The following is a 14,452-nucleotide window of genomic DNA, read 5'->3' as shown; positions in this document are numbered from 1 at the left end:
TCGACCAGGCACAAGGCAATTCCTTCAGGGTAATAGTCTTTGTTTTTTTTTTTGTTTTGTTTTTTAATTGAAATTTTAGCTGAAATCAATCAACTTTTTTTTCAATTTATCAGAAACATTTTAAATACTGTTAAATACACAACAATAGTCTTTGTTTATCCCCTGTCAGGCCCATCAGCTATGTGCTGTATAGCTTCATCCAGCTGGCAATAAATGTTCATCATTTTTAATGTTTTTATGTAATTATCTTCATACGGGAACGTCGCTGTCTTCCCTTGGAACCGTCCTCGAGTTGTCACCATCGATAGGTACATTAGGCACTGTGCTCTTGCTGCTAGTATTTCAGCTGCTATGAATGTTCTGCAGGCACTCCTGGCATAGGGGATTAATGAACAACCATAACAGCTCTCCCCGGTGGTTTCCTTACCTACTTTGGTCATGTGTTTGTACCAGACGTTATTAGACACTCGAGCAGTGTCAGTGAGATACATGTCTACCCCTTTCATGTCTGTGTCAACACTGCGCTTACCTCTCTTTACCAATACTGCAGTGCTCTCCTGTCCGCCTGACATGGTCGTGCCACCTGCTTGGGGGAATGTTAGTGGAGGGTACAGCGGTAGGACTAGCAATGCAGGAAATCTTCCAAAATACAAATGCAATAAGACCGCTAGGAATAAGTAAGACCAACAGAACCATTACATTTTTTAGTATGTCATTCATTTTTAACTGTGCTGAAGATCCTCCTGCAGCCTGGAGAGTTAGCTGCCCGCCTGAAATGTGCAAAGAAATGTGTTATTGTTTTAGTATTGTAAGTAACTCTTACGCCCTGAGAACCAAATAATCATTCATAGCAAATACAAACACTTCTTCCCACACATTTCTTACAGATGGGTCTCTCAGTGTGGCGAAGATAGAGGGTTTGTGGTGCTCAAGTTGTGGATATGTTTGGGCCAAATACTCAATGGAGTAACTTTACTGAAAATGTTGGGGGGGGGGACATGACATCTGAAGAAAAGGTGCCCCAGCCAAATGAATGGGGACAAAATGGTGTGCCATGAAAGTTGGGGGGGACAAACACCCCTGTCCCCCCCTAAAATTACGCCCATGCAAAGACTCTATAAAGGTGGGGTAGTATACTCTGGTGGATTGTGCTCAAAACCTACTAGGTCTCCTTGTAGTGCTGTCAAATTGGTTTAAAAATGTATCTGGGTGATGGGCAGTGGGCAACATGAAGAATCACCAACAATTGCGTCAGCTTACTCATGGAAGGTGTGTAGAGAATAAAAGAACAAACAGGCAATGTATCCCCATCCAAGTCAATGAGCGGACTATTTTCTACTTCTGCCCGTGAGCAAGTAACCATTGGGTGTCCTTCACTCGGCCGTGTACGCTCAAAGTTCACTTGTATTTCTTCCAGCTGCTGAACGTTGGCTCTTTCGATCATATTGCCAGGTGAGGCCGCTGCTTTGTAGGGCTTGATGTCTGTGAGGTGGTTCCAGACCGATTTCTCCTCTAGTTTGACAGCGCAGTCTGCCACCTGTTCAACAAGATGAGGACCTGTAAATTATGGCACATTCCAGTGCCGCACAAAGTGCCTTAAAAGTACAATATCCCCTACATTCACTGGATTTTTAAATCCAGAGTCTTGTGCTACACTGTCGCAGTTGTTCTCTTTGCCGTCTTCTGGGCCTCCCGGGTGTCGTATCTGGCGAGAGATAAAAGACGTGCTAGCAATCAAGGAAGTAATGTACTCGTGCATTTCTTGTCCTTACACATCTGCACTATTCTCACAGTCTTTCAGTGCTCTTGTGGGAGGAGCCAGTGGGAGATGCATGAGCCATCCCATCACCACCTCATGGGGCGTTAAATGGTGGTCAGACCCAGGCTTATTGCGCAGTGCAAACAAGGTGAGAGGCAAGCAGTGTAGCCAATTCTTTATTGCTGTGTTCTTTCTCTGGACTCCTTCAGGAGACCGTTCAGGCATTCACACACTCCATTCGCTTGCAGGTGGTATGCACAGGCAAATTTGTGTTGAATGCCCAGCAGCGTGGTGATGTGCTGGAACATCTCATTGGCGAAGTGAGGGCCATTGTCAGCCCACAGGACCTCACACACGCCCCATCGTGGGAACACTTCCCTGACCAAGAATTTGGCTGCTATTAGAGCATCAACATGTGAACAGGCGCCTGCCTCAATCCACCTGGAAAAACGGCATACAGCCACTATCATGTAGCGGTATCTTTGACACACTTGGATCATGTCAATGTAATCTACATGTAAATGCTGGAATGGGCCCACTGGCCGAGGTATGGCTCCTCTCACAACTCTCAAGGTATGTCCTGCTGTAAACTGTTTGCACATCAAGCAATTACTGACAAAGTCATCCATGCGTTAGGCCAAATTAGGACAGAACTATGGTTCTGCAATGCGGCTGTAATGACCTCTTCCCCTGTGTGTTTTGGATGGTGCAATTGTGTAAGTGCATTGTTCAATAATGCTAGTGGCATGACCACCTTCCCTGTGTTATTCTGCTGCCATCGGGCATCTGTGAGAGACATTGTACATCCCCTTTTAACCCACAATTCCTTCTCCTCCTGGAGTGCAGCTCTCGGCAATTCCATAATCTGTGCTTCTGGCAGTACATTGTACCCTTCCTTTAGTACCATGTTCCTTGTGCATTCTCGGGTTTGGATGCTCTCTCCATTTCTAAAAGCTCTCCAAAATATGCTGCGCATTTTGTTTCAAAGTCTGCTGCTTCTTTCCCCCTTGAGATAGGATTTTCCCCTCTATTGTGTGCTTGGCACTTCACTATGGCTATCCGTGCTGGGTAATCAATCACTTCAATCAGTTTGCCCAATAAAAGTGCATGCTGTATTGGTGACCCATCTGCCTTTCTGAATCCTCTCCTGATCCACCGTGACAGTCCTGCGTGTACTGTTGAGGTCACATATGCTGAGTCGGAGTAGACTGTCACTTCCTTGTCTCTGTTGTGCTCTCCAAGACTAGTATCAGGGCCACTAGTTCTGTTGCTTGTGCTGAGTAATGGGATGGTAATCACACACTCGGTACTACCTCACTCATCCCATCTTCCTTCAACCTTACAACTTCAGCTCCTGTATGTCTGACCCCATCTGTCTGGTCAATAGATGAAGACCTGTCAATGTACAACACTTTCCATTCCCCTCAGGTGCATCCTCATCAACTTTGCAAGTGTCAGTGAATACCCGTATTTTTTTCTGCGCTGTTGTGTACATAGTCCCCCTCTTGTAGGACATCTTCTAGGAAAATTTCTGGGTTGACAAGTGTGCATCTCACTATTTTCAGAGATCTGTTTGATAGTATCACTTTGTATCCTGATGTTCTCTGTGTTGTCATTGTGCTCTTTGGCTTCTGCAGTATCGCAAAGAGGGTGTGCTCAACCCCATGGTACTTGCTGCTGACCTCTCAACTGCAAATGTAGCAGCTGCCAAAGCTTGTTCACACTGATAGTGTCCTCTCATTACTGGGTCAAGTTTCCCTCTGTAGTAAGCTACTGGCTTATGTCCCATGCTTGTCTTCTGTGTCAATACTGCCTTCGTCACTACACCATCAGTTTGTGAGAACAGGAAAAATTCCTTTTTGTAATCGGAGATCCCTAGCACTGGCACTGCACATATTTCCGCCTTCAACATGTCAAATGCATCATTCATGTCGGTTGTCCAAGTCATTGTCTTGTGTCCCTTCTGTGCTTCCTTAGGAGCGCCCAGTAGGGTCATTGTGTATGCGCTGTAGTCAAAGACCCATGCTCTGCTGTAGTTGCATAACCCTAAGAATTGCTGCATTTCTCTCACTGTCATGGGCTTAGGTGTTTTGCATATTGTCTCTGTTCTCTCTGGGGTGATCTGTCGGCTATTTTGGGATATTGTCTGTCCAATCTATAGCACCTCCTTCTGACAGAACTGTAACTTGGCCTTCTCCACCTTGTATCCCATGTCAGCTAATACATTCAGCATGTGTACTGAGTCCTGCCTACACTGATCTTCTGTCTGGCTGCAAATCAATATGCCATCTACGTATTGCAAAACTGTGCTCTCCATCTGTATGTTGCTCAAGTCCATCCGTATCACTCTGTTAAAGATAGATGGTGACTTGCAGTAACCTTGTGGTAAACCAGTAGGTTTCCACTTCTGGTTTCTATACATAAAGCTGGTCAAGCCTTGTGAGTCTGGGTGTAGTGGCACTGAGAAGAACGCATTCTTTAAATCATTGACCATGAAACAGGCAAATTCTGCCGGAATGCTGCGCAAAACTGTCGCTGGGTTTGCAACTAGAGGATATTCTGCTTCTACAATGTGGTTAAGAGGCCTTAAATCCTGTATGAAACACCATGACCTCCCCTTTGCCTTCCTCACTGGGTACACTGCTGTGTTGCATGGGGACTTTGATGGTACCAGAATGCCTCGCTCTGTGCTGTGATTGTCTCATAGATGCCCTCATCCAGCTCCTTAGTCAGTGGCTACTGTTTCACTCTTGGTAAAATTGCTCCTGGCTTCAGCTTAATCTTCACTCCCACCATGCTCTTTATGTGCCCCACATCATAGGGACTTGTTGTCTATAGGGTGCTGGGTACCTTGGGCAGGTCCTCCTCACAAAATGGGGGTGGTTCCTTCAGCGTCATTGCCATCCTCTGTGGTACATCCCTGTAGTGTACTCTTAACCAGCAAGTCACACTAATCTCAAACTCCATCTCTATTTCTAATCTCTCTTCCCTGAATAGCTCTTCATCTGTCACTGTGGTCAACCTGCACCCTTCTGCCACCTTGATCACCGCTCAACATGCCCGTCCTGTCTCATCAATCCCATGTACTGCTTTCCAGTCCTCTCTCGCTACCACTGCCTCTATTTCCATTGCCACTATTGTTCCCTCTTCATCGTCCAATGGTAGCTCAGGCCTGAATAGGTATTTGTTGGGAACCCGCCACACGTTCCCTGCAATACCTGGAAGCCATGCAATAGCAATGTCAGTCCCATACTGGAACATTTCTGCGTCCACTGGAACCCCCCTCTGCACCTTCCGTCCATAATAAGCTTGAACTATCTGCCTTACATTGAGCATGTGTTTTCCTGGTGTGGATCAGACTATTCCCTTGTCTGTGAATGAAATAGTCATGTTCATTCTGCTCATAATGTCTCATCTCAGTATGTTTACAGGTGTCTGTCGAGAGTAAAGTAAAGGCAGTGATAGATCGTGATCTCCTATAGAAGAGTGAAATGTTGTCTGTGAAAGAAACCACTTTCCGAGCCCCAGAGAATCCTTGAGTGTTCATGGCATCGCCTGACAACTTAAATGCTCCTTCCCTAATGCAGGACCTAGTCGCCCCTGTGTCAACAAGAAAGGAAAACGTTTTGTCACCTATCACCACCCCTATGCGAGGTTCCTCCGCAGGGTTGGGTGTGATCGGCAAGAGGGCACACATCAAGTTCATCTGTGGGCTGACTTATAGAGGGTATAAGGACATCCCATTCCCTGTAGAGGGGTTGTCCCCACCATGGTAACTCCTCCCAGTTGTCTAACGGGAACCGTTGCCATGGAGTCCACGTGTGCTGCTGCATCATGGTTCTGTATCTGTGCAAATTGCTGTGTGTTTCCGCGAGCCTGTGGTGCTTGTAAATACTGTGGTACTGTTGCTGGCATCTGTGGTATCTGCATTTACATCTGTGTTGCTTGTTCCATCTGCTGGTGTGTGCCCTGCATCTGTCCTTGCTGTTGTTGGTCCTGTGTATAATAATCATCCTGGTCCCCTTGATAGGGTTGCTGGCCCTCTGCTCCCACATTCTGCTGCATCCCCCTACTCCTACACACTCTTGAAATGTGTCCTAATTGCCCACACGTCCAACACAGTGGTGGCCCGCTCCTTTGCCCTTGGAACCCCCTGAACAATCCCCTGGGCCCTGCTGCATGTGCTGTCCATATCCCTGAAACCCTCCGGGAAAGCCCCCTTGGTCATGATGCATCTGTGGTCCAAACCTGCCCCCTCTTGGTTGCGCCCCTCTTCCTCTAAACCCTTGTGCCGTGTTCCCTCACCCCATGAACCCTCCCCCGTGGGTAGTGCGAACTGCTGTGATTGTTGCTGCTGCTGTCCCTGTGGAGTGGGGCTGGTTAATACCACCCCTTCCAGTGCGTACTTCAATAGTTTTTTCTGCACTAGTTTCGCCTCGTCTATCTTCCTGTCTTCCGCTTTTTTCTTAAGCTTCTCCTGCCATAGTCTACAATGGTGAACTATCATGAGTTGTATTTTTGGCCATCCTCTTGCTTCCATTCCTGCCAACTTCTTTAGATTTTTCTGGATGGTCTCTGGCAGCCCCTGCACTTGTATGTGATAAAATATTGTTACGGTTTTGTCCCACGGCTCTCGAGTTTCAAGGCGCCAAAGCTCTTGAATCTCCTGAATATACTGTAAGGAGTCTTCATCTTCAATAATTTTCTGGGACATAATTGCCCCAATATCCGAGGTGTCTGGGTATTGTGTCCTTAATTCTTGCCATACGGCAGCTCTGCAGTTTGCAAATGGCAAAGAATTGTGCGCTGTGTTTTGCGTTGTCACTCCAGGGAACCCCACCCTTTTCCATAGATCATCAGCAGCGTCCCTGAGGATTGCCACTAGTTGTCCCTTTACATCTCCCACTGCTAGCCTGTTTCCCGCTGTCATCGTTCCATCTCATAAATCAATTTCCCAGCCCCCGCTCTTAATGAGGGTAGTCTGCACTTCACATTCTCCTTGTCTGCGTGTTTCCATGGTATATACTGAGGTTGTACGCCTCCCCTCTCCAGTAAAGGCATCTGTATGAACCCCTCCTCCCCACGCGTGCCTCTAGTCAGTATGACTTGCCTGTGCCCTCTCTCGCTCTCAATGCCTGCACATACATCTATCGTTTCTAATGTGTGAACCCCAATACTGTCGTCATAGCTCCTTGTTAACCTTCCCCTAGAGAAACCCATGGCTGTTTCCCTTTCCTCCTGGGAGGTCTTTAAGCCTATCAACTTATGTAGTGACGTCATGTAGGGTGTGTAAGTCACTCACCAAACTGCGCCAGCTCATTTGAGCTGCCCGCTCCTTCTCCTTCTGTAGGCGTCCTAAACTCCCATGACACCCGCCTGTCTGTCCCTATCCCCATTGACTGGGATTGCTACTGCTCCCCCCTCTCGTCCCCACTGTTCCTGTCTTCATTGTCAGACCCTGAACCCATGTTACTGCAGAAATCGTATGCAAAACTCAGTCTCCTCGAGGTCAAATCTGTGTTAGGTTTCATGCTGAGATCAATGTCCCTCAAATCACATCTACTTACTCACCCCCAGGTGCCTAGGCCTGCTCTGTCTCTTTCTGCTGTGCTCCTGTTCTGTGAACTTGTGCTTTCTGGTTCTTTTCGTCTGTCCTCCTCAAGTCTGGCGTTTCCCCTGTCGATGGCTTCTTGTGTCTTTACCACCCTTATTCCTCGCTCGTCCTCCTCCCTGGGCGCACGTTCCCTTGCCAGCCTGTCCAACTGTAACTTTCTCTGTTCCCTCTCAGCCACCTCACGTTTTTCCCACTCTGCTACTTCCATTCGCCTCTCAATCTCTTCCACTTCCCTTGCCCTTCTCTCCCGCTGCTCCCATTCTGCTCTTTTCCTCTCATCGAGGTCCCTCTCGATCCTCTCCTTTTTTTCCCTTTCCATGCTCCTTCTCCTCCTCCTTCCTTTGTTCCCTATCCTCCCTCTCCAACTTCTCTTCTCTTCTCCTCTCGTCTCCCTGTCCTCTCGTTCTAACTTCTCCTCCCATTCCTTCCCTCTCCTATCAGCCTATGCTGAGGCCGATTTTTTCTCATGGCTAGATTGTGGTCCAGTGGTAAAATAGCCCAATATAGGAGAGCGGTATCTGTGTTTTGGCTTGCCGGGTGGTCCAAACCTTCCTTGGTTGCGGGCGATTCGTAGGGAGCTGTCCGCAGTGGGGATTGAGGAGTACTGGCTGCAGCCCGATTCTATCCTGTGGAAAATCAAAGAACTATTTAAGAAGGCCTCTAGGATCAGATGGGAGAGTGACACTAGAGCAATCCTCATGCGCTCAGCTAGTCTGGCTCCCTTCCTAAAGAGTAACACTAGAGCGATCCTCATGCGCTCAGCTAGTCTAGCTCCCTACCTAGAGAGACACTAGAGCGGTTCTAATGTCTAGCTCCCTACCTAAAAAGTGACACTAGAGTGATCCTCATGCTCTCAGCTATTCTAGCTCCCTACCTAAAGATGTGACACTAGAGCGATCCTCAGGCGCTCAGCTAGTTCAGCTCCCTACCTAAAGAGTGACACTAGAGCGATCCTCATGCGCTCAGCTAGTCTAGCTCCCTTCCTAAAGAGTGATACTGGAGCGATCCTCATGCGCTCAGCTAGTCTAGCTCCCTACCTAGAGAATGACACTAGAGCGGTTCTAATGTCTAGCTCCCTACCTAAAAAGTGACACTAGAGCGATCCTCATGCTCTCAGCTAGTCTAGCTCCCTACCTAAAGATGTGACACTAGAGCGATCCTCATGCGCTCAGCTAGTTCAGCTCCCTACCTAAAGAGTGACACTAGAGCAATCCTCATGTACTCAGCTGGTCTAGCTCCCTACCTAAAGATGTGACACTAGAACAATCCTCATGCACTCAGCTGGTCTGGCTCCCTACCTAAAGAGTGACACTAGAGTGATCCCCATGTGCTCAGGTACTCTAGCTCCCTACCTAAAGAGTGACACTAGAGCGATCCTCATGCGCTCAGCTAGTTCAGCTCCCTACCTAAAGAGTGACACTAGAGCAATCCTCATGTACTCAGCTGGTCTAGCTCCCTACCTAAAGATGTGACACTAGAGCAATCCTCATGCACTCAGCTGGTCTGGCTCCCTACCTAAAGAGTGACACTAGAGTGATCCCCATGTGCTCAGGTACTCTAGCTCCCTACCTAAAGAGTGACACTAGAGCGATCCTCATGCGCTCAGCTAGTTCAGCTCCCTACCTAAAGAGTGACACTAGATTGATCCTCATGCTCTCAGCTAGTCTAGCTCCCTACCTAGAGTGACACTAGAGCGATCCGCATGCACTCAGCTAGTCTAGCTCCCTACCTAAAGAGTGACACTAGAGAGATCCACATGCGCCCAGCTGGTCTGGCACCCTACCTAAAGAGTGACAGTCAAGCGATCCTCATTCTCTCAGCTAGTGTAACTCCCTACCTAAAGAGTGAAACTAGAGTGATCCTCGTGCTTTCAGCTAGTCTGGTTCCCTACCACAAGAGTGACACTAGAGCGATCCTCATGCTCTCAGCTAGTCTGGCTCCCTACCTAAAGAGTGACACTAGAGCGATCCTAATGTCTAGCTCCCTACCTAAATAGTGACACTAGAGCTATCCTCATGCGCTCAGCGAGTCTAGCTCCCTACCTAAAGAGTGACACTAGAGCGATCCTAATGTCTAGCTCTTTACTTAAAAGTGACACTAGAGCGATCCTCATGCGCTCAGGTACTCTAGCTCCCTACCTAAAGAGTGACTCTAGAGCGATCCTCATGCGCTCAGCTAGTTCAGCTCCCTACCTAAAGAGTGACACTAGAGCAATCCTCATGTACTCAGCTGGTCTAGCTCCCTACCTAAAGATGTGACACTAGAGCAATCCTCATGCACTCAGCTGGTCTGGCTCCCTACCTAAAGAGTGACACTAGAGTGATCCCCATGTGCTCAGGTACTCTAGCTCCCTACCTAAAGAGTGACACTAGAGCGATCCTCATGCGCTGGTCTAGTTCCCTACATAAAGAGTGCGAGTGACACTAGAGCAATCCTCATGCTCTCAGCTAGCCTAGCTCCCTACCTAAAGAGTGACACTAGAGCGATCCTCATGCACTCAGCTAGTCTAGCTCCCTATCTAAAGAGTGACACTAGAGCGATCCTCATGCACTCAGCTAGTCTAGTGCTAGTCTCGTTCCCTACCTAAAAAGTGACACTAAAGCAATCCTCATGCGCTCAGCGAGTCTAGCTCCCTACCTAAAGAGTGACACTAGAGCCATCCTCATGCACTCAGCTAGTCTAGCTCCCTATCTAAAGAGTGACACTAGAGCGATCCTCATGCACTCAGCTAGTCTAGTGCTAGTCTCGTTCCCTACCTAAAGAGTGACACTAGAGCGATCCTCATGCACTCAGCTGGTCTAGTTCCCTACCTAAAAAGTGACACTAGAGTGATCCTCATGCACTCAGCGAGTCTAGCGCCCCACCTAAAGAGTGACACTAGAGCGATCCTCATGCACTCAGCGAGTCTAGCTCCCCACCTAAAGAGTGACACTAGAGCGATCCTCATGCACTCAGCTGGTCTAGTTCCCTACATAAAGAGTGAGAGTGACACTAGAGCGATCCTCATGCGCTCGGCTAGTCTAGCTCCCTACCTAAACAGTGACACTAGAGTGATCCTCATGCACTCAGCTAGTCTAGTTCCCTACCTAGAAAGTGACACTAGAGTGATCCTCATGCACTCAGCGAGTCTAGCTCCCCACCTAAAGAGTGACACTAGAGCGATCCTCATGCACTCAGCGAGTCTAGCTCCCCACCTAAAGGGTGACACTACAGCGATCCTCATGCACTCAGCTGGTCTAGTTCCCTACATAAAGAGTGAGAGTGACACTAGAGCGATCCTCATGCGCTCGGCTAGTCTAGCTCCCTACCTAAAGAGTGACTCTAGATTGATCCTCATGCTCTCAGCTAGTCTAGCTCCCTACCTAAAGAGTGACACTAGAGCGATCCTCATGCGCTCGGCTAGTCTAGCTCCCTACCTAAAGAGTGACTCTAGATTGATCCTCATGCTCTCAGCTAGTTTAGCTCCCTACCTAAAGAGTGACACTAGAGCGATCGTCATGCGCTCAGCTGGTCTAGTTCCCTACATAAAGAGTTAGCGTGACACTAGAGCGATCCTCATGCGCTCAGTTAGTTCAGCTCCCTACCTAAAGAGTGACTCTAGATTGATCCTCATGCTCTCAGCTAGTCTAGCTCCCTACCTAAAGAGTGACACTAGAGCGATCCTCATGCACTTAGCTAGTCTAGCTCCCTACCTGATCAGGAAATCATCCCCAGGGTTTGAATGTTACCTGGATATCATGCCCCCTAGATCAATGTACATGAAGATGGGCGTTGGCATATTGCCGTTGGCCTCTGTTAAGCATTCTTGGAATGCGTCCTATTCGGCCATCTATCCATTGTGTCCTAGTGAGGTTGAAAGCACTGAGCATTTAGTTTTTTTCTGCCCAGCCTATAAGTACACTCGGAGGAAATATCTGCTACCCCAGTAGGGCATCCTTGGTGAGGCACATTTGTCTGGCGGGTGATCCCGGTCTGCTCTTTGGCACAAGGCACTTTTTGTTGTTGGCATGAGGGAAGTGATTTAAGTACCTGGCCGTCGTATGGCCCAGTTTATGAGCTGTATCCGCAATGTATAAAATTACTTTTTCTTCATAATGTGTATTGTTTTTACTTCCAGCATGTTTTATATGTTATCCCTGGTTTTATTGCATTGATGTATTTCATTGCCTTTTCTGTGTATTTATGACTTTTCTGACCACTAGTGGTGAAAAGGAAGCATTGCATTGAATAAGGTGCAGTTTGCGCAGGCTGCATCTTCATGTATACATGAAATGGGCAGATCACAAGGCACAAGGCCCTGGATTTGAACGTGAACCACTTTCAAGGGAACGTTTAAAGAAAAAGTCACATTTCTTCCTGCTGACTTGTCTGTGTCTCAAATCTGATTCAGCCATTTTAGAAAAGGGCTCATTTGCTACAGGAACGAGTGAACAGCTATTTTGTTGAGAATCATTATAGCCCAACTGCATGTGTGTCTGGCTGAGCACTCCTCCAGACACACTTATTGTTCACATGCAAAGTAGTTAATGGAGGAGCTTCATTTTGGCACTGCAGCTGGAAACAATAAGCCGGTTTTGCTGGGGGATTTTCTCCTGGCAGGAATCTAATTCCTGGAAACCTCAGTATTCAGAGAGATGTTCATCTGTACAGGAGCCTGACTTAACATGGTGTTCCCCTCTAATTTCCTTCCAGGTCCAGAATATTCACAGGAGGCCAAGCCCAATGCGTCACCGGAACCACACCATGAAAACTGAGAGCTGTACTACCACTTGCAGTTATGAGGTGGTGTCTCCCTGTCCAGCGCACAAACATACTGAGCTACCTACTATCAGCACTAGCCAACCGCCCTCTCCAGGACTTACACACCACTCGCCGCAAGGACTTCCACAAAGCAAATCACTGGTTTCTTCATCCTCCCGAAAGCAGACAAGGCGGTCTCACTCCCTAACATCAGATGGTGCAGTCAAGAAGGACCGGCCTACCCTGACCTCCTTCAAATGTCCCTTCATGTCACCAGGGAGGCGCACATCTGGTCACATTATAACTCTATTGAAGTATCAGGATTTGCCGTGAAATTCCCACATCTCACTTGAAGGGGCACTTATACGTTCATACTCTTGCAGAACAATAAACAATCCAGTGTGAAATCCTTGCAATTCCTTCTCGTGCCAGTCTAGTCATTTCCAGTCTGAGATATTAAGCTCTAGTAGTGACATCATCACATACACGCGCACACCCCGAGAGAGCGTAATGACGTGTTCACTGTGACATACACGTGCACACCCCGAGAGCGTAGTGATTAATCACTGTCACATACACGCGCACACCCCGAGAGAGCACAGTGACGTAATCACTGTCACGTACACGCGCACACCCCGAGAGAGCACAGTGACGTAATCACTGTGACATACACACACACACTGTTGTGGGGGAATCCCTGGCCCCCACTGCGTTGTTTCGTGAGCCCCGGGCCCCCGCAGTACCAAAGACTCACACGGAGACATGTGTCAGGCTCGGGCTCCCCAGTCGCACTGCCGCAGCCGGGAACGCCCATTTTATTTATAGGGCACGTGGCGGAGTGCAACGTCACTCCGCCGCGTGCTAGTCCCTTAAAGGGGCAGCACCACACTCCTCCTTTTCCACGAGGACAACAGATAACAAAACAACACTTGGCATGACTACGGTTAAACTCTACAACACACTAACACCCTTAACCTAAACAACTAGATCCCCAATGAGCCCCTTTATTCACAGCCAACCCCCTCCCCCGCTGGGCAGGCCCGTCCGGGTCAGACTTCGTTATGGCTCCAAAACAAAGTCACTGAAACGAGCAGGTTTCCCTTGCCCTGTCCTCAGGGGGTACCTCATGCTCGCCTCGGGGGTGGGAGTCGCGCCGTCAGCTGGCGCTATCACGGGCGACCGAGGGAGGGGCTCCGAACCCCCACCCTCGTTGGGTATGTCTGCAAGGTCCTGGTCCATGGGCGCCTCGGTTCTGGGCTCCCCCAGTTTCTTGAAGAAACTGGCATTCCTTGTAACCAAAACTCGGCCGTCTGACGCAGTCACCATGGAACCCTTGACTGCTATCACGTCTAACGGCTCTCGTTCATATGTTAGCGTTTCCCACGGGGGTGCCTGTTTCTTATTAGCACCTCGTCCCCAGGCACAAGTAGTTGACGGCAGAGATCCCTCCTTTTGTTCTCCTGCTCAGTCCGTAGTTGCCGCTCCATCTCCACTTGTTGAGTGTCGATGACCCCCGGCTCCTTTCCCCCACGTCCGGCAGCAACCCTCTCGGGCACCGCTTGAAAATGGCTTCGGCCGGGGCCACCCTCGTTGAGGTGTGCAGCATTGTTCGATAGACCAGCAAGAACTGGTAGAGGACCCTCTCCAAGCACTGTCCTTGACCTTGCGCAATCCGGAAGACTTTGTTTAACATGCGCAGCATCCTTTCGGCCTCTCCATTGGCCCTTGGCCACAGGGGGGTGATCTTCCTATGATGCACACCATAGCCTTCCATCAGGGCAGCAAACCGTTCTCCTTGAAATGGAGCCCCATTGTGAGAGCAGAGTACTGTGGGGAGACCATGAGCCGCATACACCTTTCCATCGCCACCACCACGTGTTCGAAGGCCACCGACTGGATGAACTCCACCTCCGGGTATCTGGAGTACTCATACACCACCACTAGGAAGTGCGTTCCCTGCGACATTGACCCAAAGTCAGCGTTGACAATCTCCCAGGAACGCGTGCCGCGGGGCATGGCTTCGAAGGCAGGTACCCTCTGGGCAGGCGACGCTGCCTGGCACCTCACACATGAGGCTACATATTCATCCACCCGTTTCTCGAGTTCATGGAACTACACCTTTAGGCGTAGCCAGGCTTTGGTCTTTGCAGCCCCTTGATGGCTTTGGTGTGCCAGGCCGATCACCTCCTGGACTTTGGCCTGCGGGACCACCATCCGATCACCTCTAAGCAATAATCCCTTCTCTGAGAACGACAGCTCCTCCCGCACTCTCCACAGCTGCTCAAGCACTATCTTTGCTTCCTGTGTGCACCCATCCAGCGACTCCAAGACACTCTTCC

At 49.0% G+C, this 14,452-nt stretch overlaps 1 protein-coding gene across 1 annotated transcript in view; it reads left to right on the top strand.

Annotated features, from left to right (window-relative positions):
* Positions 1-12,529, top strand: part of LOC138520679 (uncharacterized) — a 135,302-nt gene extending 122,773 nt beyond the window's left edge. The window contains exon 11 of the mRNA XM_069632952.1: positions 12,066-12,529. Within this exon, the coding sequence (XP_069489053.1) occupies positions 12,066-12,127 (62 nt within the window). The 3' untranslated portion in view covers positions 12,128-12,529. The remainder of the gene's footprint in view (positions 1-12,065) is intronic.
* The last annotated feature ends 1,923 nt before the right edge of the window (positions 12,530-14,452 follow it).

This window comes from Ambystoma mexicanum, chromosome 13 (genome assembly GCF_040938575.1).
Source record: "Ambystoma mexicanum isolate Mex_15411 chromosome 13, UKY_AmexF1_1, whole genome shotgun sequence".
In the NCBI taxonomy this organism is placed as follows: Eukaryota; Metazoa; Chordata; class Amphibia; order Caudata; family Ambystomatidae; genus Ambystoma; species Ambystoma mexicanum.
The sequence above is the reverse complement of the archived record's forward strand: the minus strand, read 5'-3'. Positions and strand labels throughout refer to the sequence as shown.